This window comes from Tachypleus tridentatus, chromosome 1, assembly GCF_004210375.1.
Source record: "Tachypleus tridentatus isolate NWPU-2018 chromosome 1, ASM421037v1, whole genome shotgun sequence".
In the NCBI taxonomy this organism is placed as follows: domain Eukaryota; kingdom Metazoa; phylum Arthropoda; class Merostomata; order Xiphosura; family Limulidae; genus Tachypleus; species Tachypleus tridentatus.
The window spans coordinates 141507606-141534611 of record NC_134825.1 but is presented as its reverse complement, the minus strand read 5'-3'; the positions used below and the strand labels follow the sequence as shown (position 1 = coordinate 141534611).

At 34.1% G+C, this 27006-nt stretch overlaps 1 protein-coding gene across 1 annotated transcript in view; it reads left to right on the top strand.

The window, feature by feature from the left end:
* The window catches only part of LOC143225762 (histone-lysine N-methyltransferase EHMT2-like), a 28689-nt gene extending 25561 nt beyond the window's left edge, over nt 1-3128 (top strand). The window contains 1 exon segment of the mRNA XM_076455733.1: nt 186-3128. Within this exon segment, the coding sequence (XP_076311848.1) occupies nt 186-360 (175 nt within the window). The 3' untranslated portion in view covers nt 361-3128.
* The last annotated feature ends 23878 nt before the right edge of the window (nt 3129-27006 follow it).

Here is a 27006-nt window from a genome sequence, read left to right as displayed (position 1 = left end):
AGTGGGTTTCTTGTCATCACGAACAGCTTTTTGGAGTTCAGTCCATAAAAATAATGTTGAACTATCTAACTCTGTTTAAAGTACTGAGTGTTGTAAATGTGTTGTGATTACAATCACATTCTCTTGTCAACATTCAAGCAAGTTTTTAATCGTTCAAATGTGTTTTGTCTTACTTATTTTTGTAGTTTTGACTATGGAGAAAAGTTTTGGGTGATAAAGTACAAAAACTTCACATGTGGGTGTGGATCACCAAAATGCAGGTACTCCAAGGAAACTATACACACAACCCTAGAAAATTATTACCACAGATTAAAGGAGGAACAAGGAGATGATCCAAGTAGAGTTCTACAGCAAGAATGAAATATTGAAGAGTACTGGAGAAGTGATACGTTCAAAAAAACTTCATTTTATAATTAAACAGAGGCTACTTGTGTAGACCTGTTGAAGAATAAATCTGATCACAGTTAGTGATGAAACATAAAAAGCTGTTTTAGTCTTAAATTGTACAAGCTTAAAAAGAAGAGTGATTTTATAGACTTAAAAAACAGACTTTCATTTAAGCTTTCAACATTATGACAGTGATGTTTTATAGTCTGTGAGTTGATGAACCAAAATTAACAAACTGCACATAGGAGTTATTAATCGAGCCTAAATTAAATGAGCCGTGAAATGTTTATGTGGCTAAGTTTCCCAGACTACAGTACCATGAAACATAGTTCAGTTGTGTAAGTTTGCTAACGTCTAAATAAAAAAAAACATCACTGAAGTCGGATATGTGTAGGAAAAGTACTCTCAAGCAGATTTGTCCCTCTGATTTTCTTGGGTAACAAGAGTGTTGTGTAGAGATTGTTGTTGATGTGGACATTAATGTGGCTACGTGTTGTGAGAGGGTGGAATATTAATAATTAATACCCAATTTTCTGTTCTTTCTTTCAGTAATCTGTTATTAATTTTGCATAAAAAACAAGATTGGCTACACTAGTTTTGTGATCCAAGTGTGTTTCTTTTTCCCTCCTTTTTTTCTGTTGTAAATTATTCTGATATTAAACTGATATAATGTGCTGTAAGAATCGTCTAATACTGTTTCACCTATCTCGTGGATCCATCTTTTCAACACCTATATTTGTGAAAGTTTATAATTTTTTATAAACTGATCTTGTGTTTTTCTAAGTCATCGTATGCATGAGATTTGTACAGAATCTTTAGGTCATTTAGTATTAATTAGATTATGAAAGATTAGAATAAACAACTTATTTTAATGTTTAATTAATTAAAACATGCTTAATTTTATAAGGTTATACTCCATACATCTAACAGGTATTGTGATGAATGTATAGATCTTTCTCATACAACTGCTGATTATTGAAATTTTCTAAACTTAACAATCATGAAAATGTGTAAACTCATTTTTGTAAGAATCGCAGGTAGGCTTAGATCTACCTCAACATAACGTTTTGAAAAATTGTCTGCTTCCATTACAAACTGATCACTTGCTGATACTTAATATTTCTGTGTTGTTTTTTCTAGTCTGAAATCATTTTAGGTTGTCACCTGTTGCATGAATCTTAAAATGTGCAGTTCCCTAATCTTCAGTGATTCATCCAGTGTTCCTAAGAAAACAGTGTTAGACTATTATATTTGATTATGCATTTTCTTAAAACATAACTTTATTAGTACAAAAGAACCATGACTCATCTTTAAAATCACGTTCATGTGGTAACTTTTTTATATACTATTATTTGCTTCATATAGTTTTCATCTCATGTAATGTGTGTGTGTTTTCTGATAAAATATTCTCAGTGGTTATGCTGTGTCATAATATTTCTTTAAAAATTAACTTTCTGAGGGCTTGTTAATGATTTTCCTCCATTTTTGAGATACACACAAAATGTATCCTTGTGAAGAGCAAGAATGTGTTTATGCTTTCCTAAGAATGTTGAAGGGACGTCATTCTAAATGCTGACCAACATTGTGGACTTTACGGTTGGTCGTTACCCGTGTTTAGCGACTAATGACTGATAACTTTACCATTTTACGTGTATAATTTTGGTGAATGGTGGTCACAAAACACTTCTTTTACTTTTGTCAAAGTGGTGAAAACCATGATCGAACCTTAATGAAAACAATTGTTTGAAATATGAACAAGGAAGTATCACCCATGGATATTAAAAAAATAGTATTTGTTAATGAATTCATGGCCAAGACTGTCCATGTATGTGATTTTTCTAAGAAAAAATAAAAATGGTTAAGGAAATTTTGTGATTTCACAAGCACTTGTTATTGTGAATGTTTTATTACACTGTGCTACAAATGTGATGAACATTTTGAAGACATGTTCATGAATTATTTCAATTTGTGTTAGGTTTTAGGTTAATCTCTTAACTGTAAATATCTCTTCATGAAAGCTTGTTTCATAAACGTACAATATCAGGCTTACTTGTTAATAAGAAACCTTACATTTTTAAATAAGTTTAAGTCGTATCTTTTTTTACCATGAAGTCCCCCTTCCAGATCTTTGAAAGAACTAGTTGAGGTTTCAGTTTCTACTAAACTGGGCTATGGATTTTATTCATGAATAAAATAAGAGAGGAAAATGTAAATATGAAAAAAAGAAAAAAAAACATTGTGTGGGGTACGAGTTTTCAAAACTATGATGTTTTTTCTTTATTTTGTATCTTAAGTTTTCTTGAAGAACTATGGTAGGGTGACTCTGGATGTGTTGAATTTGATCAGAGAAAACATTTATATAGCCACTGTGGATTCATAATTAATTAAAATAAGGACCCCTGAAAATGTTATTTAACTTGCAAAGAAGTAACATTTAACTAAATACAGGTAATATGAACTCGAACCATATTAATGTGAAAAGTATATGTGTGCAAATAAACCGGAAAGAAATGGCTTTTGTTATGCGTTTTATGAAATTTTTTTTCAGTGAGAATTAAAGCTTGAGTCATATATTGTGTTAATAAAGATTGTGGAACAGCCGATCTCCGAATGTTATGAGACATTGGAAATGTTAAGTTTGGTGTGCACAATCTTACATTCTGTATTTCTTATTTCAAACTGATGGATATAAATGTTAAGTTGCTCATATGTTCTTTTGCAATAAAGAATTAAAAGTTTTTCAGCCATATTTGTTTTTCTAGTCTATAAAAGACCAGTTCTAGTCTGATAAAATAAGATTATTCCTATTAACAACTGCTCTAAAGTGATCCTAACCAATGACCTACAATACAGTATTCTGTACAAAAGCTTAACAGAACTAGTAATGTTTCATGTGCTGGTAGGGCAGGTACTACTTAGATTATTTCTATATTTATAGTAGAATACTGGTATTGGAAGTGGGTTTACTTTAGTGAAGGAAATTGTCATATTATTAACAAGGCCTTATGCAAACATATTTCACAATAACCATAGGTACTTATGTTACTTCAGACAAAACTTCACTGTACTGTTGCTGAATTTTCATTCATTGATACTTGCCTAAGAAAACCACATGTTTTAGAGAATTGTATCCAAACCTAACTTGTTCAGAAAATACACTATCAGTCTGATTTCATGTTTAGTTATTGGAACCTCTTTTTTTTTTTGAGATTGGTTATTTTGATAATTTTCCACATACTGAGAGTTATGGGTTAAGACTGACTTACAATATGGTGTAATAAGTGAATAATACTGATAATTATCAGGAAATTTAATCAGAATAAACTCATGAATATTTTTATGTAGTTAACTTTTAGGGAACATAGGTTAAGGTGTCAACCTTTTGTTTTCATCACCATAACTCCATATTGTACATGTTACATCAACAATATTCTATAATATACATGTTACATCAACAATATTCTGTAGTATACTTGTTACATCAACAGTATTCCCTAGTGTACTTGTTACATCTACAGTATTTCTGTAATATATGTTACATCAACATTACTCTATAATTTATTTGTTACATCAGCAGTATTCCCTAGTGTATGTGTTACACTATCAACAGTATTCTGTAGTATACTTGTTACATCAACAGTGTTTATGTAATATACGTGTTACATCAAAAATATTTCTCTAATGTACATGTTACATCAACAATATTCTGTAATGTACATGTTACATCAACAATATTCTGTAATACACTTGTTACATCAACAGTTTTATGTAATATATCAAAAAATGTTTACATGTACATCAAAAATATTTTGTAATGTATGTATTACATCAACAGTATTCTATAATATACTTGTTACATCAAAAATGCGTCTGTCATGTACATGTTACATCAACAGTGTTTCTGTAATGTATGATCTGTATTCTATATATACTTGTTACATTGTTACATCAACAGTGTTTCTGTAATGTACGTGTTACATCAAAAATAATTTATGTAATGTATGTGTTACATCAACAGTATTCTAAAATATACTTGTTACATCAAAAATATTTCTGTAATGTATATGTTATATCAACAGTGTTTCTGTAATATACATCGACAGTATTCTATGATATACTTGTTACATCAACAGTATTTCTGTGATGTAGTGGTCACTGCCCCTGTTCGTTTATAATAAGAATAGAGAATATCTTAAAGTTGGCGGTGTATACTTCTGGGTTGTTTCCCTCTTTCTGGTGAAAATTAGGAACGTTAGTAGCTTTGCCATAGAAGAAAATCTTATCGTCGTGGATTCTTCACCAGATTATAAAACTGTGTCAGAAGACAAAGTGTTTTAGCGATATGTTCTGTGTGAGTTAATCAGTGTTAAATATTTCACCATATAATTTTTTTTTTTCATTCCACTTGAACTGTGCGTTTGAAGTTGTGCTTCTAGTTCTATTGCTGTTTTTTTCCCCTTTAGACTGTACTTAACTGGATCTTGTAATGTATTTATTGGAGATGAAATATAGAAGTAAATAAACACGCCAGTGTATATCCAGAATAAACCCGAAAATATTTACAGGCGAGAATAAATTATTCAAGTTCATTTATTAAAGCGCAAAGTTACATCACTGCTAACTCTTTGCGCTGTGCCTACTGCACGGATCGAACCCCGAATGTTAACATTAAGTTTAAGGTATCGACCATTCAGAGATTACTTAATTATGTACGTTGGTTGACGGGTGAAATAACGGCAATTCTACGAACACCTGCTCGAGTCTTGTGATGTGGAGTTCTTTCAGGTTTTGAATATTTAATGTTAATGGATGAACGTTTTATTCAAAAACAAGTACACTAGTAGTAACACGAAACGGCCCGGCATGGCCAGGGGATAAAGGCACTCAACTCGTAATCCGAGGATCACGAGTTCGAATCCCCGTCACACTAAACATGCTCGCCCTTTCAGCCTTGGAGGCGTTAAAATGTGACGGTCAATCCCACTATTCGTTGGTAAAGGAGTTGGTGGTGGGTGGTGATGAGTAGCTACCTTCCCTCTCTCTAGTCTTACACTGCAAAATTAGGGACAGCTAGCGCAGATAGCTTCGTGTAGCTTTGCGCGAAATTGAAAACAAACGGTAACACAAAACTATTTAGGAAGCCGACGTTTTAATATATGTGTGTGTATATATATATATAGCTAAGACAGAAATATTAAAGAAGGTAATTTATTGTTCAACAGGGGTAGGATGAATGCAACTCTTATAAACCGCACTAATTTTTAGTTTATAGGAATAATTGAAAATCAAATTTAATCTAGGGGAAATTTAAATCACATTACTATGAAAAGCGTACACATAACGAGAAAAATATTACTTTTTTTTTGTTGAGAGAATGTGGGCGTGACCTTATGGTTCGTATTTAGCCTGTAATATCCGAAGAATTTTTAGTTCGTAGCCTCACAAACTTCGCCTTTTGAGGCAGTGGGTACGCTTAAAGAATGATAGTCAGATTTCACTGTTGGCACGTTTCTAGTCAACTTTCTTGACATAAAAGATTTTATGGATACCTTGGCAAATTAGAACAACTTGGTGTTTGGAAATAACCAACTCAAGCCTCTTAAATAACTAATCTGTTCAAAATATATTAAGCCTTAGAATCGAAAGTTTACTAACTTCATAATTCAAGAAATTATTCATACATTTTTATCATTTCTGTTCTATAAGCTGAACTTGGAATATTGATCACGAAACTCAGAGTATAAATCCGCCCAGACTTGTTAATATTGAGGCACAACAACCTATTTGAGTATGACGTACTTATCAATTCTGATTGGTTTAAGATTTTATCTTGGACCAATGATGAACAAAGCCTCCGTTGTGCCTGCTGATTGGTAAATTAAGGCCCCCGAGTCAGAGTTCTCAGTTTCGTTTATAACTTATTAAGGGCGTAGATTCTGGGGGGATACATCCCCTTTCATTTTAGGTGGGGGTATGATTCATACAATCATCCCCTACCGTTTGGTCTGTTGAATTGTTTTATTGCATTACAGGCCTACAAATTGTGTGTTTGTTCTTGTGATTCTCGTGTTCTTATCAATCGAATTACATAATTAGGCCTAGATGTAGGCTTTTTCAGTAGTCGAAATGTACATCTTTAATATAGGCGTACTTTTAAGTTTTTCGATCTAAGCGGTAGTTCGTAAGTATCAGTCAGTAGGCCTAAGTATGCATGCAAGTATCGTGGCAACAAGATTACTCTGTGACTGCATGTTTACAGCTTTCAGGTTCACGTAATCAGAGATTACCAATTTGCAAATTGAACAGTCCACATAAGTGGTTGCAAAAATCATCCCCCCTCCATCGGGTGTAAAAAAATCTACGCCCCTGTAACTTACAACTAAAACTTTAAAATGTAACACGTAATTCTACTAACTTTTAAAAGTTGTAATATAGCAAGTTTGCTGGTAAAGATTAAAATTTGAAATTGTATAACAGACATCTTTATCGGTCTTTATGAACTTGTTTTGCGTTTCCAAGTGGTACATATGAAGCGTGAACTCAGTGAAACTAGTCTACTGCAGTGAGAGAAGCGAATCAAAGAACAGGTTAGATTTCTACGTCATCTTTTCATCACTGAAATTCACGTTTTGGCGAATACGGGGAAATCATAAATAAATAAACATTAGTGTCAAGTAGCGACACATTTTTCACTTAACAGCGATTACCAACAATCGTTAGCGTAAATGCTAAGCTCGAAAATATTAGCGTACTAAAGTGAGGTGTAGATAGTGCATTTCAAATATTTGCGTGAATATTGAACTGCTAATTCGTCTATCATTATTACATATGATCATTGTTTTGGTGAAAGGCCCGGTATGACCAGGTGGGTTAAGGCGTGTGACTTGTAACCTGAGGGTCGCTGGTTCAAATCCCTGTCGCACCAAACATGCTCGCCCTTTTAGCCGGTGGGGCATTATAATGTGACGATCAATCCCACTATTCGTTAGTAAAAAAGTAGCCCAAGAGTTAGCGGGAGGTGGTGATGACTAGGTGCCATCCCTCTAGTCTTACACTGCTAAATTAGGGACGGCTAGCACAGATAGCACTCGTGTAGCTTTGCGCGAAATTCAAAACCAAACTCATGGTGAAAATGACTATTAAATAGAAACGTAAAATAAACCTCTATTTAAATGAAACCATGTTTGCATTTTGTTTTTACTGTGCAGCAAAGCAAGTATCATACACTTACGTTTTAATTCGTGCTTAAGTTTTTTTTTGTGTTTTTTTCTCATAGCTTACGTGTCTAAACTGGATTATTTCTGCTTTAGCGAAAAGGTAAAAAAAATTCGTGTTTCTATTAGAGAAGTATTGTTAATATACAATATAGAGAGGACTTGTCTGCTCTAATGAAATGTGAATTACATTTGAAAATATCGAATACTTTGAACCAGAAGGATTAGATAGACACAGTGACTTTAATAATGGCGTTTTTCTTATGTATTTGGAACTTTGAACTGAAACAATATCGACATATAGATTAAACAGTCTGGTTAGAGATCCGCGAATTTCAGGGGTAAATACTCCTAATTTTTAGCTGCTGATTATTGGAAGAGTGGCCAGTCGGTACCACCCGCCGCTTACGTGGTTACAGCTAATCAAATAGTGGAATTGACTGTTTCTTTTATAACGCGCTTCTAACTCCAACTGTACAGTTTGTCCAGTGTTGTAAGCACTACTTCATAGAGAGCATCTATGTTAACGTCTTCTGTGAAGTTAACGACCCGGTGAAACAGAAGTACGGATTTACCACGTTAAAATCCGGGATTCGTGTCCACTCGATGAACACAGCAGATAGTCAGCTAATAAAACACGCACATGTGAAGCTCAAAACTCTGTAGACAGATTAAAACGCCGAGAGACAACATTCATTCAGCTGTTACTGCTCCTAGTAACAGCTCAGCCCCAGCATCGATCGTACCCATTCTAATTATGCAATATTGCCTGCTTCCCTCCTGCACTGTTGCCCGTTACCGCAGTTTCAATTCTAACATTCTTCTGCGACGGCTGGAGAGAACGGTCTCAGATCACACACAACTTGACACAGATTCTCCATGAATGTTGGTTTCCAAAACCACGCTTAAATAATGATAATAAAAACAAAGGATGGCTCGTAGAAAATTATGTACGTTTGGTTCAACGGGTTTGTCGTGATTTCAGTTTTTCGAATTATTTTTCTCAAGAAACAGTCCGTTAAATTTGAGTTGTGACAGGAAGTTTGAAATTTTTTGATTTGTTAAACTTTATATTATTATTTATTGCCTTTTCGGTTCAGAGGGTTCGTTTTCATACTCATGACTTTCACTTTACAGATGAAGTAGTTGCTACGATCTTTTTCCGTTGTTATGAAAAACATCTTCACAACGTTCAACAATCTCTGTAACAATATCCTTGCTCGAAGAATATTATGGCATATTTTCCATATTTTGTTCTCTTTCTGATATTGCACTGTCAAACGATAGGTAATAAATAGGCCGTGAGTCAATTATATTGGTGTTAAACATGGTGTGAAAACTCGTCACTGCAACGAAACAAACAGTTCTTGTCAAAATGGATTAACCCTCAATATTACTTAACCACCGGTCATATTACCTTCCACCATATGGTGATCTCGGAGATAAATTAACTTGATTTTAAGTCTGGTTCTGTAGGGAACGAAGTAATTATGAAAATACATTTTTGTTTGTTTGTTTACAATACGCCTGCCTTAATGTTTCACAGTAGATCTGACTTAGTTCTTCACACTAGACCTGTATTAGTTCTTCACAGTAGGCCTGTATTAGTTTTTCACGATAGGCCAGTATTAGTTCTTCATAGCAGGCCTGTATTAGTTCTTCACAGTAGGCCTGTATTTGTTCTTCAGAGTAGACCTGTATTAGTTCTTCACAGTAGAACTGTATTTGTTCTTCACGATAGGTCTGGCTTAGTTCTTCACAGTAGGCCTGTATTTGTTCTTCAGAGTAGACCTGTATTAGTTCTTCACAGTAGAACTGTATTTGTTCTTCACGATAGGTCTGGCTTAGTTCTTCATAGTAGACCTGTAGTAGTTCTTCACAGTAGAACTGTATTTGTTCTTCACGATAGGTCTGGCTTAGTTCTTCATAGTAGACCTGTAGTAGTTCTTCACAGTAGAACTGTATTTGTTCTTCACGATAGGTCTGGCTTAGCTCTTTACAGTAGGCCCGTATTAGTTTTTCACGATAGGTCTTTATTTGTTCTTCACGATAGGTCTGGCTTAGCTCTTTACAGTAGGCCCGTATTAGTTTTTCACGATAGGTCTTTATTTGTTCTTCACGATAGGTCTGGCTTAGCTCTTTACAGTAGGCCCGTATTAGTTTTTCACGATAGGTCTTTATTTGTTCTTCTCAGTAGACCTGTATTTGTTCTTCACAGAAGACCTGTATTTGTTCTTCACAGTAGGTCTGTATTAGTTCTTCACAGAAGACCTGTATTAGTTTTTCACGATAGGTCTTTATTTGTTCTTCTCAGTACACCTGTATTTGTTCTTCACAGAAGACCTGTATTTGTTCTTCTCAGTAGACCTGTATTAGTTCTTCACAGTAGGTCTGTATTAGTTCTTCACAAAAGACCTGTATTTGTTCTTCACGGTAGATTTGTATTAGTTCTTCACAGTAGGTCTGTATTAGTTCTTCACGGTAGATCTGTATTTGTTCTTCACAGAAGACCTGTATTTGTTCTTCTCAGTAGACCTGTATTAGTTCTTCACAGTAGGTCTGTATTAGTTCTTCACAGAAGACCTGTATTTGTTCTTCACGGTAGATTTGTATTTGTTCTTCACAGAAGACCTGTATTTGTTCTTCTCAGTAGACCTGTATTAGTTCTTCACAGTAGGTCTGTATTAGTTCTTCACAGAAGACCTGTATTTGTTCTTCACGGTAGATTTGTATTAGTTCTTCACAGTAGACCTGTATTAGTTCTTCACGGTAGATTTGTATTAGTTCTTCACAGTAGGTCTGTATTAGTTCTTCACAGTAGGTCTGTATTAGTTCTTCACAGTAGATCTGTATTTGTTCTTCACAGAAGACCTGTATTTGTTCTTCTCAGTAGACCTGTATTAGTTCTTCATAGTAGGTCTGTATTAGTTCTTCACAGAAGACCTGTATTTGTTCTTCACGGTAGATTTGTATTAGTTCTTCACAGTAGACCTGTATTAGTTCTTCACGGTAGATTTGTATTAGTTCTTCACAGTAGGTCTGTATTAGTTCTTCACAGTAGGTCTGCATTAGTTCTTCACGGTAGATTTGTATTAGTTCTTCACGGTAGATCTGTATTAGTTCTTCACGGTAGATCTGTATTAGTTCTTCACAGTAGACCTGTATTAGTTCTTCACGGTAGGTCTGTATTAGTTCTTCACAGTAGGTCTGTATTAGTTCCTCACAGAAGACCTATATTAGTTCTTCACGGTAGATTTGTATTAGTTCTTCACAGTAGGTCTGTATTAGTTCTTCATAGCAGGCCTGTATTAGTTCTTCACGGTAGATTTGTATTAGTTCTTCACAGTAGGTCTGTATTAGTTCTTCACAGTAGGTCTGTATTAGTTCTTCACAGAAGACCTGTATTAGTTCTTCACGGTAGATTTGTATTAGTTCTTCACGGTAGGTCTGTATTAGTTCTTCACAGTAGGTCTGTATTAGTTCTTCACAGAAGACCTGTATTAGTTCTTCACGGTAGGTCTGTATTAGTTCTTCACAGTAGGTCTGTATTAGTTCTTCACAGAAGACCTGTATTAGTTCTTCATAGTAGACCTGTATTAGTTTTTCACAGTAGAACTGTATTTGTTCTTCACGATAGGTCTGGCTTAGTTCTTCACAGTAGGCCTGTATTTGTTCTTCAGAGTAGACCTGTATTAGTTCTTCACAGTAGAACTGTATTTGTTCTTCACGATAGGTCTGGCTTAGTTCTTCATAGTAGACCTGTAGTAGTTCTTCACAGTAGAACTGTATTTGTTCTTCACGATAGGTCTGGCTTAGCTCTTTACAGTAGGCCCGTATTAGTTTTTTACGATAGGTCTTTATTTGTTCTTCACGATAGGTCTGGCTTAGCTCTTTACAGTAGGCCCGTATTAGTTTTTCACGATAGGTCTTTATTTGTTCTTCTCAGTAGACCTGTATTTGTTCTTCACAGAAGACCTGTATTTTCACAGTTCTGTATTAGTTCTTCAGAAGACCTGTATTAGTTTTTCACGATAGGTCTTTATTTGTTCTTCTCATTGTGTTCTTCACAGAAGACCTGTATTTGTTCTTCTCAGTAGACCTGTATTAGTTCTTCACAGTAGGTCTGTATTAGTTCTTCACAAAAGACCTGTATTTGTTCTTCACGGTAGATTTGTATTAGTTCTTCACAGTAGGTCTGTATTAGTTCTTCACGGTAGATCTGTATTTGTTCTTCACAGAAGACCTGTATTTGTTCTTCTCAGTAGACCTGTATTAGTTCTTCACAGTAGGTCTGTATTAGTTCTTCACAGAAGACCTGTATTTGTTCTTCACGGTAGATTTGTATTAGTTCTTCACAGTAGACCTGTATTAGTTCTTCACGGTAGATTTGTATTAGTTCTTCACAGTAGGTCTGTAGGTCTGTATTAGTTCTTCACAGTAGGTCTGTATTAGTTCTTCACAGAAGACCTGTATTAGTTCTTCACGGTAGATTTGTATTAGTTCTTCACGGTAGATCTGTATTAGTTCTTCACGGTAGATCTGTATTAGTTCTTCACAGTAGACCTGTATTAGTTCTTCACAGTAGGTCTGTATTAGTTCGGTAGACCTATATTATAGATTTGTATTAGTTCTTCACAGTAGGTCTGTATTAGTTCTTCACAGTAGGTCTGTATTAGTTCTTCACAGAAGACCTGTATTAGTTCTTCACGGTAGATTTGTATTAGTTCTTCACAGTAGGTCTGTATTAGTTCTTCACAGTAGGTCTGTATTAGTTCTTCACAGAAGACCTGTATTAGTTCTTCACGGTAGGTCTGTATTAGTTCTTCACAGTAGGTCTGTATTAGTTCTTCACAGAAGACCTGTATTAGTTCTTCACGGTAGACCTGTATTAGTTCTTCACAGAAGACCTGTATTAGTTCTTCACGGTAGGTCTGTATTAGTTCTTCACAGTAGGTCTGTATTAGTTCTTCACTGAAGACCTGTATTAGTTCTTCACGGTAGGTCTGTATTAGTTCTTCACAGTAGGTCTGTATTAGTTCTTCACAGAAGACCTGTATTAGTTCTTCACGGTAGATTTGTATTAGTTCTTCACGGTAGGTCTGTATTAGTTCTTCACAGTAGGTCTGTATTAGTTCTTCACAGAAGACCTGTATTAGTTCTTCACGGTAGGTCTGTATTAGTTCTTCACAGTAGGTCTGTATTAGTTCTTCACAGAAGACCTGTATTAGTTCTTCACGGTAGACCTGTATTAGTTCTTCACGGTAGACCTGTATTAGTTCTTCACAGTAGACCTGTATTTGCTCTTCACGGTAGATCTGGCTTTGTTCTTTACAGCAGGCCTGTATTAGGTTTTCACGATAGGCCTGTTATATATATATTTTCATTGTATGCCTGCCAGCCTCAGTTTTGGAAAATGTAGACTATGTAAAAACCTACAATACATATTAATCTAAAAGAAGTTACGTCTTATGGTAGGATTTTGTTTGTTTGTAGTCAAGCGCAAATCTACAAAATGGGCTGTCTGTGTTGTGCCCACCACAAGTAGAGAAGCCCGAATTTTAGCGTTATGAACTGACAGATTTACCGTTGACCTGTTTGGGGGAAGTTCTGGTAAAATAATTTGTACCAACATGTTAAAAAAATGTAGTTTCGAGTGATTTAAACCACATCTTTCTCGGGTTTATTAACCTAACATAATCAAAACGATTGGTTACATATCCTTATTACGTACCAAAAGGGAGGTAATAGGGTAAAATAAGCAAACATACTTGACCTAATTGGTTACAAAAAATAGTTTCTTACTTTTATGTTTGCCTACATACATTTGCTTATACAATTTCAGTTACTATAGATGTTATTTTCGTTTCAATTTTTTCCGAGACGTAAATTATATTCTGATAGTGAATCGGGTTCGAACCCAAAGCAGTCCTCGCATTCTCTAAACTGTCAGTGTTTATTTAATAAGATACACAGTAATTTTATTACCATGAATTGTGGGCTTTAGAATCTGCTGAGTGGGTGCTTGTCTTCTGATCTGATGTTTCAGGGTTTGTTTATTTGTTTTTGTGAAAATTCAAAGGCTATCTGGGCTAGCCGTCACTTACTCGAGAAGTGATAAAACTAGAGAAAAGGCAGCTAGTCGACACCACCCACCGTCAACTGTTGGGCTGCTTTTTAAAAACGAAAAGTGGGATTGCCTGAAACATTATAATGCATCCAAAGCTGTAAGTGCAAGCAATTTCGATGACGGTATTCGAATCCACGGCACAGTTTTTCAAGCCCATAAGTGTTTGTATATAGAGGTGGAACTTGATTGGAATGTGTTCTAATTTCTTCAACTTCTTAGCCAGTGGGTGTTTCAAGTCGAGAGGTGTTTAGTGGTAACAGCAAAATATCTATCCTACACGACAGTTTCCTCAGTCCAGGTGACGAGGAAACTAGAACAGCAGTATCGATTTTAGCCGAGTTCTGTGTCAGATATTGATTAAACCAAAATCACGTGTCGAACGGAACAATTGTATCATTTTTTTGTAGGATTGGTTCATCGCTTCACAAAAACTGTAATTGTATTAGTGGTTCACAGCCTAACGACTGTGTTCTTTCACACTTAATTAAAGGTACTCAACACTCTCTGTTTAGTTCTCATGTATCCGAACACGCATTCCTCATCCCTAGTGACGTCATACTTAGTGCAAGAAATACAAGGGAAACATGACGTCATACTTAGTGTGAGAAATACAAGGGAAATAAATGTGTCATTAAGTAAATTGTTTGAAATGTTCACAAACTGGAATCACAAATAATGTACTTTTCTTCTCAACTAATATTTTTTTAATATAGTAAATAAAGATCGGTGATTATTTATTGTTATCAATATCGTCTGGTGATGACTATTTACCGTTTCCGATAGAACTACTGGATAATAAAGCTCAACTGTCGCTATGGAAACTGGCTATAGAAATAAGAAATCGTAAAAGGATAAAGTTCCAATTTCCGCCGGACTACGTATCGTATTACATAAAAAACTTAACCTAAACAAAGTAATTCCTTCTCGCCATAGTAGTTACCGTATTATATAAGGAACCCAACTTAAACAAAGCAGTTCCTTCTCGCCATAGTATTTATCATATTGTATAAAGTACACAATCAAAGAAAAGTAGTTCCATCCCGCCATAGTAGTTGCCGTATTATATAAGGAACACAACCTTTTCGCCATAGTACTTATCATATTATATAAAGTACCCAATCAAAGAAAAGTAGTTCCATATGACCACAGTAGTAACCGTATTATATAAAGAACCATATCAATGAAAAGTAGTTCCATATGACCACAGTAGTAACGGTATAATATAAAGAACCATATCAATGAAAAGTAGTTCCATATGACCACAGTAGTAACCGTATTATAAAAAGAACCATATCAATGAAAAGTAGCTCCATATGACCACAATAGTAACCGTATTATATAAAGAACCATATCAATGAAAAGTAGTTCCATATGGCCACAGTAGTAACCGTATTATATAAAGAACCATATCAATGAAAAGTAGTTCCATATGGTCACACTAGTAACCGTATTATATAAAGAACCATATCAATGAAAAGTAGTTCCATATGACCACAATAGTAACCGTATTATATAAAGAACCATATCAATGAAAAGTAGTTCCATATGACCACACTAGTAACCGTATTATATAAAGAACCATAACAATGAAAAGTAGTTCCATATGACCACAGTAGTAACCGTATTATATAAAGTACCATATCAATGAAAAGTAGTTCCATATGACCACAATAGTAACCGTATTATATAAAGAACCATATCAATGAAAAGTAGTTCCATATGACCACAGTAGTAACCGTATTAAATAAAGAACCATATCAATGAAAAGTAATTCCATATGACCACAGTAGTAACCGTATTATAAAAAGAACCATATCAATGAAAAGTAGCTCCATATGACCACAATAGTAACCGTATTATATAAAGAACCATATCAATGAAAAGTAGTTCCATATGGCCACAGTAGTAACCGTATTATATAAAGAACCATATCAATGAAAAGTAGTTCCATATGGTCACACTAGTAACCGTATTATATAAAGAACCATATCAATGAAAAGTAGTTCCATATGACCACAATAGTAACCGTATTATATAAAGAACCATATCAATGAAAAGTAGTTCCATATGACCACACTAGTAACCGTATTATATAAAGAACCATAACAATGAAAAGTAGTTCCATATGACCACAGTAGTAACCGTATTATATAAAGTACCATATCAATGAAAAGTAGTTCCATATGACCACAATAGTAACCGTATTATATAAAGAACCATATCAATGAAAAGTAGTTCCATATGACCACAGTAGTAACCGTATTAAATAAAGAACCATATCAATGAAAAGTAATTCCATATGACCACAGTAGTAACCATATCAATGAAAAGTAGTTCCATATGACCACAGTAGTAACCGTATTATAAAAAGAACCAAATCAATGAAAAGTAGTTCCATATGACCACAGTAGTAACCGTATTATATAAAGAACCATATCAATGAAAAGTAATTCCATATGACCACACTAGTAACCGTATTATATAAAGAACCATATCAATGAAAAGTAGTTCCATATGACCACACTAGTAACCGTATTATATAAAGAACCATATCAATGAAAAGTAGTTCCATATGACCACACTAGTAACCGTATTATATAAAGAACCATATCAAAGAAAAGTAGTTCCATATGACCACAATAGTAACCGTATTATATAAAGAACCATATCAATGAAAAGTAATTCCATATGACCACACTAGTAACCGTATTATATAAAGTACCATATCAATGAAAAGTAGTTCCATATGACCACACTAGTAACCGTATTATATAAAGAACCCAACCAATGAAAAGTAGTTTTTTCTCGCCATAATGGGGTGATTATGGCAGATGTAAGAAGTTAATGTTCAGAAAAATATTGCTTGTTGAAGCTATACAGGACTCTACAGCCTATCGCTGAGCCACCTGGTGGTGAGGGAAAGTATGAAAAAAACCTACTTTTAAACTGTGAGTGATGAAGCTCAAACATTCCAAATTGATTGACAAACTCGTCACTAGAACGTTTAGTAAATAGATTTTCCTTAAAGCTGAAACCAAACAACACTTCTAACAAAAACATTTGTCATCAAAAACTTGATTTCTCCCTATATTTTACAAACATCCCCTAAGTGTTGTTTTTTAATATGTTGTATTAGTTTTAGAAGAAATAAAAATATAACTTCTGTGTTCAAAGCTGCATAATTTGCATATCTAACACGATATGGTTTTCTCTGTGTAATTTTACATAAACAGGAATTTATACACGATAATAGTTATTATTGGACGCACTAATATCATGGTTTTTGTGTTGTAGTCTGAATGCACTGGAAGAGAATCAAACAGGAACAGTCTGTTGTATGTCCATGTAACTACTTATCTATATAAATATAATAGTACTGTCTGTTGTGTGTCCATGTAACTTATTATCTATACAAATATAATAGTACTGTCTGTTGTATGACCATGTAACTACTTATCTATATAAATATAAAAGTACTGTCTGTTGTATGTCCATGTAACTACTTATCTATATAAATATAGTAGTACTGTCTGTTGTATGTCTATGTAACTATCTATCTATATAAATATATTACTTTAGGTTCTGTGTCCAAGTAAGTACTTACTTATATGAATATAATAGTACTATCTGTTGTATGTTCATATACTACTAGTCTATATAAATATAAACTATATACATATATGTATAAATTAACTAACAATGTATATAATAGTAAATAAACTAAAAATGAAACATAACGATGAACAAAACTAATAATTTATATATATATATAATAGTAAATAATATAATAGTAAATAATATAATAATAAATAATACAATAGTAAATAATATAATAGTAAATAATATAATAATAAATAATATAATAGTAAATAATATAATAGTAAATAAGCTAACAGTATAATATAATGCTGATTAAATTTAACGTTATATTAGGTCATCCCTTAAGTAATGTCCAATTTTAGGTTCAGAAAAAGAGAAAGGATTTCAAACGCTTTTAATGTTATTTAATCAATAATGTACAGTGATGTGAAAAAATGAGTAAACCCTATGAAAGCCTGTGTATTTTTGTAACGTTTTTGGATATATAGATATTTAATCTCAATTTTAACAGTACTGAAATATTATAGGAATATAACTAAACAATTAAAACTGAAGTAAAGACTTTTCAGGATCTTCTGTAAATGTAATTCTACAAAAATGCATATTCTAACTGAGGAAAAAGCTAGGACACTCTACCCCCTAATAGCTAGTGTTACCCCCTTTGGCTGAAATAACTGCAGCGAGACGCTTCTTCTAGCCATCTACCAGTCTCTGACATCGGTCTGAAGAAAGTTTGTCCCACTTCTCAATGCAGAATTCTTTCAGCTGTGAGATGTTTGAGGGGTTTCTTGCATGTACAGCCCATTTCAAGTCACCCCACAGCATCTCAATGGGTTTAAGATCTGAGCTTTGACTCGGCCATTCCAGGGCTCTCCATTTCTTAGTTTTTAGATTTACTGGTATATTTTGGGTCATTGTCGTGTTGCAGCGTCCAGTTCCGCTTCAGCTTTAATTTTCTTACAGGTGGACTCACATGATTTTCAAGAACCCTCTGATACACAGTTGAATTCATGGTGGATTCTATGATTGTGAGCTGTCCAGGTCCTGCTACAGCAAAGCAGCCCCAAACCATGACACTTCCACCTCCATGCTTCACAGTTCGTATGAGGTTCTTTTCCTGGAACGCTGTATTTGATTTACGCCAAACATGTCCTCTGTTCTGGTGTCCAAATAATTCAATTTTGGACTCATCTGTCCAAAGAACGTTATTCCAGAAGTCCTGTTCTTTGTCTACATTCTCTCTGGCAAATTTCAATCTGGCCTTGATGTTTCTCTTAGAAAGCAAAGGTTTCGTCCTTGCACATCTCCCATTCAAGTTAAACTTGTGCAGTCTCTTTCTGATTGCAGAGGCATGCACTTTTAGATCAACAGTAGCCAGAGCCTGCTGAAGGTCCCGTGATGACATTTTAGGGTTTTTGGAGACCTCTTTTGGCATTTTGCGGTCTGCTTTCGGGGTGAACTTGCTTGGACGACCAGACCTGGGCATGTTGACAGTTTTGAAAGCCCTCCACTTGTTAACTATTTTCTGGACAGTGGAATGGCTGATTTCAAAATCTTCTGAGATTTTTTTAAATCCCTTAACAGACTCATAAGCTGCTACAATTTTCTTTCTGAAGGCCTCAGACAGCTCTTTTGCTCTCACCATGGTGCTCACTCTCGCTTCAACAGTCAGGAGCACATCAAACTAAATGTCTTGAGGTTTAAATAGGGCAAGCTTCATTCACAATGCTGAGTAACGATCTTCTAGTCACATGCACATAGTGTGATACACCTGTGTGTGAGTTGAGCCATTTTACGTGAGTATAAATGTGGGGGTGTCCTAACTTTTTTCTCAGTTAGAATATGCATTTTTGTAGAATTACATTTACAAAAGATCTTGAAAAGTCTTTTTTTCAGTTTTAATTGTTTAGTTATGTTAATTTAATCTCTCAGTATTGCTACAACTGAGATTAAATATCCATTTTTCCAAAATTTTTACAAAAATACACAGGCTTACACAGGGTGTCCTAATTTTTTCACATGACTGTATGTTCCATTATTATTAATTACTTTCTGCCAACGATTCACAAACTTCTGAATGCCACTTCTGTAAAATTATTGGGGCTTGGAGGAAAATAATGTAGAGAGGGTAGTTTTGGCATCTTCAATGTGTTCCCAACTCTTTTCTATCAAGATAGTTTTGCAAACTTTAGAATAGATGATAATCAGATGGGACAATGTCTGGAGAATAAGGAGGATGTGGAAGTTTTTTCCCAGTCTAACTATTCAATTTTTGCATATGCGATCCTTGCTGTATGGGACCGTGGATTATCCTGGTGTAACACAACAACTTTACGATTGATCAAAACAGGCCTCTTTTCTTTCAGTGCAACATTCAAGCGCTCTAACTATTAACAGTAGAAGTCTGATGTAATCGTTACATTGAGTGGATCAAAGTGGATCACACCAACAATATCCCACCAAACGTTTAACAAGACTTTATTAGGGTGGAGATTCATTTTGGGGTGTGCTTTAGCCAGGTTACCTGCACTGAGCCATTGTCTGCAGCGCTTAACATGTTTATAATATATCCATTTTTCATCTCTAATCACATACTTGTCAAAAAAAAACAGGTGAGTTACGTTCACGAGAGTGCAGAGAAGTGCAAATGTCAACTCTTGCTCTGAGGTTGACTTCTATCAAATCATAGGGGACCTATTTTCCAAGTTTTGACACCTTCCCAAGCTGTTGCAGATGACGGTGAACTGTTGAATTGGTTGAATTAAGCTTTTGTGCTAGTTCTTCAACTGTTACGGTACAATCTTCATCAAGTGCAGCCAGCAGCCAATCATCATTAAACTCAACAGGACGACCTGAACGTGGCGCATCACTTAAGCTGTAGTTACCTGATCAGAACTTCTGAAACCACCTTCGAGATTGTCTTTCATTGAGAGACTCTAAATCATAAACACCTTGAATGTTTCGTGTACTTTCTGCTGCACTGTTGCCTTTTTTAAACTCATAAAGTATTATATGTCTAATGTTCTCCTCAGACACATCTACCTTTATAAGGGATTATTTGATTAATTATCTGAAAATGTGGTGTTGGAATAGTTTTTTGTATTTGTCTGAACATTTTTATATACGTCCTACTACATATTGTAGTTATTAAAGCCTTCTACAAAGACAAAAATGATGATGCACTTTCTGTGTTAAATATCCAGACATTACTCATGGGATGATCTGATATATAATAGTAAATAAACTAGCAATGTAATATAATGGTGAATATAACCAACAATATATACAATGACAAGTACATCTGTGAAACCACCTCATCTAAATTTTTTTAGATACTCAATACTCTAGAATTCTAAATTTCTAAACAAATTAAATGTTTATTTGTTTCACACTTTTGGGTGGATAATTTTGGGAATATTCGTTATAAAATAAAAAGAATACTGAATCTTGTCGAACCAGTCGATAAACAAGTGCATTTTGTATCTTGTACTTCAATTTCTGAGAATTAGTTTAGCTAATGATCACTAATAGGTCTAACTTCACAACAAACTAATATTAATAGAACAGACAGGTTGAATAAATAAAATCGCTAACTTAATAATCAAATCGTTCACTGATTACTCGTTAACTAATCAACATAACTTTGTTCATTGACTGTCTTTTTCTGTTTTTTCACTGAGTTACTGGTACTTTTATCATCGCAATAGACTAGTTTATAATTTTTTAAAAGTATCTGAACGTTAAAATAAGTGACAATAATGCTAAATACAAAATACGTATGTGTAATGGAGGTCCAAATAAAATAAATAATGCTGTATTATTAATTATTAACCAATAAATCTAATATGCAAATCACTTAAATAATGTTGATGGAAGTTACAACTGACTTGACTAATCTGACTCACACCATAACAGTTGTTGTTAATGAAAAAAAGGCCTTTTCGGCACTGGGTATGACAGATGTAGTGTGAGTTACATATTATAGCGTTTTTTCCAAGTGCTTTTATTTATTGGTTTTTTACAACTACACACGTATTTTGCTCCCAATTATACCGTGGCTCCATGACTCGCTCCAAGAACTTGCTGGTTCGCCAGTTCTTGTGAATTATAAAAAAGTTAATTGAAATAAATAATTGGTGGTAAAATGAAAATAAAGTAATTTATTATACTGTGGCTTAACTACGATTTTGAGGCACCATCGCAAAACTTTGGGTAAGTACCTTCTTCCGGAATGAAAAGCAGAGAATGAATTTGCTGCATTGTCTAGTTTCCGTTGTGATCCTGAGCGGTCACTGCTGGACGAAAATTACGTCACTGTTATATTATGTTCTATTAATTTCCCTTAAACATCCATGATATATAAAGGATATTTTGTTACCCTACATCCGTGATATGTAAATGATATATTGTTAGCCTTCATCTTTAATATATAAATGATATATTATTACCATACATTCCTGATATATAAAATATATTGTTACCCTACATCCTTGATGTATAAATTATATATTTTTACCCTACATCCTTGATATATAAATGATATATTTGTACCCTACATCCTTGGTATATAAATGATATATTGGTACCCTACATCCTAGATATATAAATGAGGTATTGGAACACTGCATCTCTGATATATAAATGATATATTGGTACTCTACATTCTTGATATATAAATGATGTATTGTTACGTGTATTGTTACCCTAAATCCCTGATATATAAATGATATATTGGTTCCCTACATCCCTGATATATAAATTATGTATTGTTACCCTACATCCTTGATATATAAATGATATATCGGTACCCTACATCCTTGATATATAAATGATATATTGTTACCCCACATCCTAGATATATAAATGAGGTATTGGAACACTGCATCTCTGATATATAAATGATATATTGGTACCCTACATCCTTGATATATAAATGATGTATTGTTACCGTGCATCTCTGATATATAAATGATATATTGGTACCCTACATACCTGATATATAAATTATGTATTGTTACCCTACATCCTTGATATATAAATGATATATCGGTACCCTACATCCTTGATATATAAATGATATATTGTTACCCCACATCCTAGATATATAAATGAGCTATTGGAACACTGCATCTCTGATATATAAATGATATATTGTTACATGTATTGTTACCCTACATCCTTGATATATAAATGATATATCGGTACCCTACATCCTTGATATATAAATGATATATTGTTACCCCACATCCTAGATATATAAATAAGGTATTGGAACGCTGCTTCTCTGATATATAAATGATATATTGTTACATGTATTGTTACCCTACATCCTTGATATATAAATGATATATCGGTACCCTACATCCTTGATATATAAATGATATATTGTTACCCCACATCCTAGATATATAAATGAGGTATTGGAACACTGCATCTCTGATATATAAATGATATATCGGTACCCTACATCCTTGATATATAAATGATATATTGTTACCCCACATCCTAGATATATAAATGAGGTATTGGAACACTGCATCTCCGATATATAAATGATATATTGTTACATGTATTGTTACCCTAAATCCCTGATATATAAATGATATATTGTTACCCCACATCCTAGATATATAAATGAGGTATTGGAACACTGCATCTCTGATATATAAATGATATATTGTTACATGTATTGTTACCCTAAATCCCTGATATATAAATGATATATTGGTTCCCTACATCCCTGATATATAAATTATGTATTGTTACCCTACATCCTTGATATATAAATGATATATTGGTACCCTACATCCTTGATATATAAATGATATATTGTTACCCCACATCCTAGATATATAAATGAGGTATTGGAACACTGCATCTCTGATATATAAATGATATATTGGTACTCTACATCCTTGATATATAAATGATGTATTGTTACACGTATTGTTACCCTAAATTCCTTGATATATAAATGATGTATTGGTTCCCTACATCCCTGATATATAAATTATGTATTGTTACCCTACATCCTTGATATATAAATGATGTATTGTTTCCCTACATCCCTGAAATATAAATGATGTATTGTTTCCCTACATCCCTGAAATATAAATGATGTATTGTTACATGTATTGTTACCCTACATCCCTGATATATAAATGAGGTATTGGAACCGTACATCCCTGATATATAAATGATATATTGGTACCCTACATCCTTGATATGTAAATGATATATTGGAACCTTACATTCCTGATATATAAATGATATATTGGCACCCTACATTCTTGATATGTAAATGATTTAAATGATGTCGCTAATTATTACAGGACTTTTTCTCAATCTTGTTCACAACATTTGTTTTTCAAGAGAACTAGTTAGTTGTTTAGTTTCCAGATCAGTACAATGTCCTTCGTATTTTAACTAGGCTGAATAGAACTGGTATTACCGAAAGGTCTCATTGACAATGGATACTTTCGCTCCGGGGTTCTTAATATTACATCAATCCAAGGATGCAGGCAATCGTTGGCATGAGGGGTGATGAAATTCAGCAGAAAGCTCCCTCTGGTGACAATTTGTATTGACCATATATTCACGTTCTGAACTTTTTGTTGTTATATTTTTGAATAATTGTTGTTCTATAAAGTAACATTTTATTGTTATTTGAACGTGTGTGTGTGTTTTCTTATAGCAAAGTCACATCGGGTTATCTGCTGAATCTACCGATGGGAATCGAACCCCTGATTTTAGCGATGTAAATCCGTAGACTTACTTATGTACTAGCGGGGACATTTGAACGTTAAAAACCTTCTTATAAAAATCTTCCACGTGGACTAAAACGTTTAAAAAACTCATTTCAACAGTAAGTGAAGACAGGAGTGTAGACAATCAGTTAGTAGGGGAGTGCAGTCAGTGCAATAAGTGCGGAATGAATGAACGGAGATAAAAAATAATAATGGAAGTAACAACGAATTATTCGTGTATTTAGCAGAATAACACTATGTAACACTAATGTTGTTCCTGGATAGTATGTGTTATTTCTTAATTGCTTATGTTGTAAAAGTACAGAAAATGACCATTAAAAATTTGCTTTGTTACCTTGATAATTAAATTTAGAAATTTACCTATTTTCTTTGTATAAACGGGCAAATTTGCACATTTTCATTTACATAAGGTCTGATTAAAACAACACGTGAATCAAGATTTACATATACTTATATTAAAGTTATACAAAAATGTTTAGAAGTGAGTAGTTTTTTTGAGATTTGCGACTGTAATGTAAATCACTTTCACGTATCAGCCCCCAAATATAGTCTTCCATCGTGTTTTCGTTATACACTCCTTGGTAACGGCATTCAAAGTCCAGTATATCTTGGTGGAAGCGCCCTCCTTGCTCCTTTGAGTATGCTCCCATTTTATCCTTTAATGTATCAAGATGAGCATCAAGGATGTGGATTTTGAGGGACATACTGCAGCCCATTTTGCTGTAGTTCTTCACCAAAGTCTCAACAATTTCCACATAATTTTAGGTCTTGTGATTGCCCAAGAAGCCCCGAACCACTGCGACAAAGCTGCCCCAGGCTTTTTTTTCTCTTCCTACTGAGCTTCTTGGGGAACTCTGTGCACTCCAGGATCTTCTTTATTTGTGGTCCAACGAAGACACCAGCTTTGACCTATGCCTCAGACAGCTCAGGGAAGAAGTCTCGAAGGTACTTGAAGGCTGCAGATTCCTTATCAAGAGCTGTGACGAATTGTTTCATAAGACCCAATTTTATGTTCAATGAGGGAACAACACCTTCTGGAGGTCCACTAGTGGCTCACACTTGACATTGTACCTCCCCACAGAAACTCAGTCCGTTGTGGCCAGTGATTCCTGCTATAGTGCGCTGTGGTGTCCATGGTCTCCCAAAGGCAAAGATAACAGGAAATCTTGGTAAAGCTTCCTTGGAGACCCATCAGGAATGCCACCATTCATTTTAAAGTCTCCGATAACCTCCCAGCCATACTCATCATACTTCAAGGCTTCTAGCAAGGTCTTGACGCTGTTGTGTTCCTCTTTGAGGTACACTGAATTCTAAAAGGCCTAAAATTTGTATAATATAACATTTTACTATTCAACCAAGCAAAAGTTGTCCGTCTTACCTCCTAGAGATTTTATGCAGTACTCGCAGGTAAAATAAGGTGCCCATGGTTTGTCTTGATACCCGACAGGCTTGCCGAAATATGCCTTGTAGGTTTCACACATTTTAGCAGATGCTGTCTCAGAGTACTCTTTCGCTCTTATCTTGATAAATTGGTCACATACATAGCAGAATGCGTCTGAAGAATGCTTGCAGCTTCTTGATGCCATCTCTGATAAAATCAGATAGGTCTATGTGTTACTTAGGCAGCTAGAACTAAACTGGAGTGGTGAGCCCCCTGTATATATATTACTATGGAAAGTTCTGGAAAATTCTAAAAGGTTCTTGACAATTTTCGTCAGTTCTACAACATTTTAGAAAGTTCTTGAATTTTTGTAAGTCCAAGAAAATTCTCTATCAGCTACTCAGCACTGAATCTACCTTGAATGTTCTGGAAAATGGGTAAATTTGAAAATTTCATTACCCAGGTCACAAAAGCAAAGTTTGCAAAGAAAAATAGGTCTTTTCCATTTACTTTAGGCATAAGCAATTGGGAAATAACACTTTCTGCCCAGGAACAAGAAAAAGTAAAAAATTTGTTACATAGTGTTATTAAGAGGGATTACAAGGAGCTCGACCCTTCACTTCATGTGATAGGTGGAGTGACGCCCCCTACATTTTAAATTAAAATTATTTCTCGTGCTGATTTCTTATATATTTTAAGTGTGATTGTAGTCATGTTTCATTAACTTAAAGCGCTCTGACTTTGGGTGTATTGTTGCTTTATACTGATATATCTCGAGCAATTAGCAGTTATGTTCTGAATTTCTAACTAACCACAAAGTACTTGTTTTGGTTTTAATAAAGGATTTTGTATAATTCAGCTACGTAGATTTCGAAAATAATGTTCATTTTTTCTATCACACACAATTTTTTTTTTAAAAATCAGGAAAAATAAAAAAACTCTTACTTAGATCAAATTATTATTTTGTTTACCACGATAAACATTTTTTATTATTATGTTTATTAACAAAAATACAAAGAAACTGGGTAACATGGAAAAAACACTGAAGCCAAACGAATATTTATCCTCGTTCATCTTGATATATTTTTTGTAAAATCTAAGACCTTTAGCCTCAAAACTACATGTTGTGGTCTTTATTTTATGCATTGCTTTACAACATTTTGTGAAAAATTTGTATGTAATGGAGAAAAATTGATATCATTTTCGGATACAGCGTACATGCAAATGTATTAAAATAACACAACCATCGTAGGCCTGTGTTATTTGTCGCAAAATATAACTGTCATTTTATATTTTGAATATCTAAATAGCAAGTAAACAGGGTAACCACGAAAAACAACAGGTGTAATAAATAGTTGTTGTACCAGGAAGGTGTGGTGACTAAGGATCATTGTGACAGACCCTAACTTCTGCGATAAAGATCTTAGAAATACCAGAATCACAACATGAAGATATAATGAACAGTTCTTATATTGTAATGAGTTTCAATTTGGGAAATTTAATTAAAACACAGTTAACAACCGAGAAGCT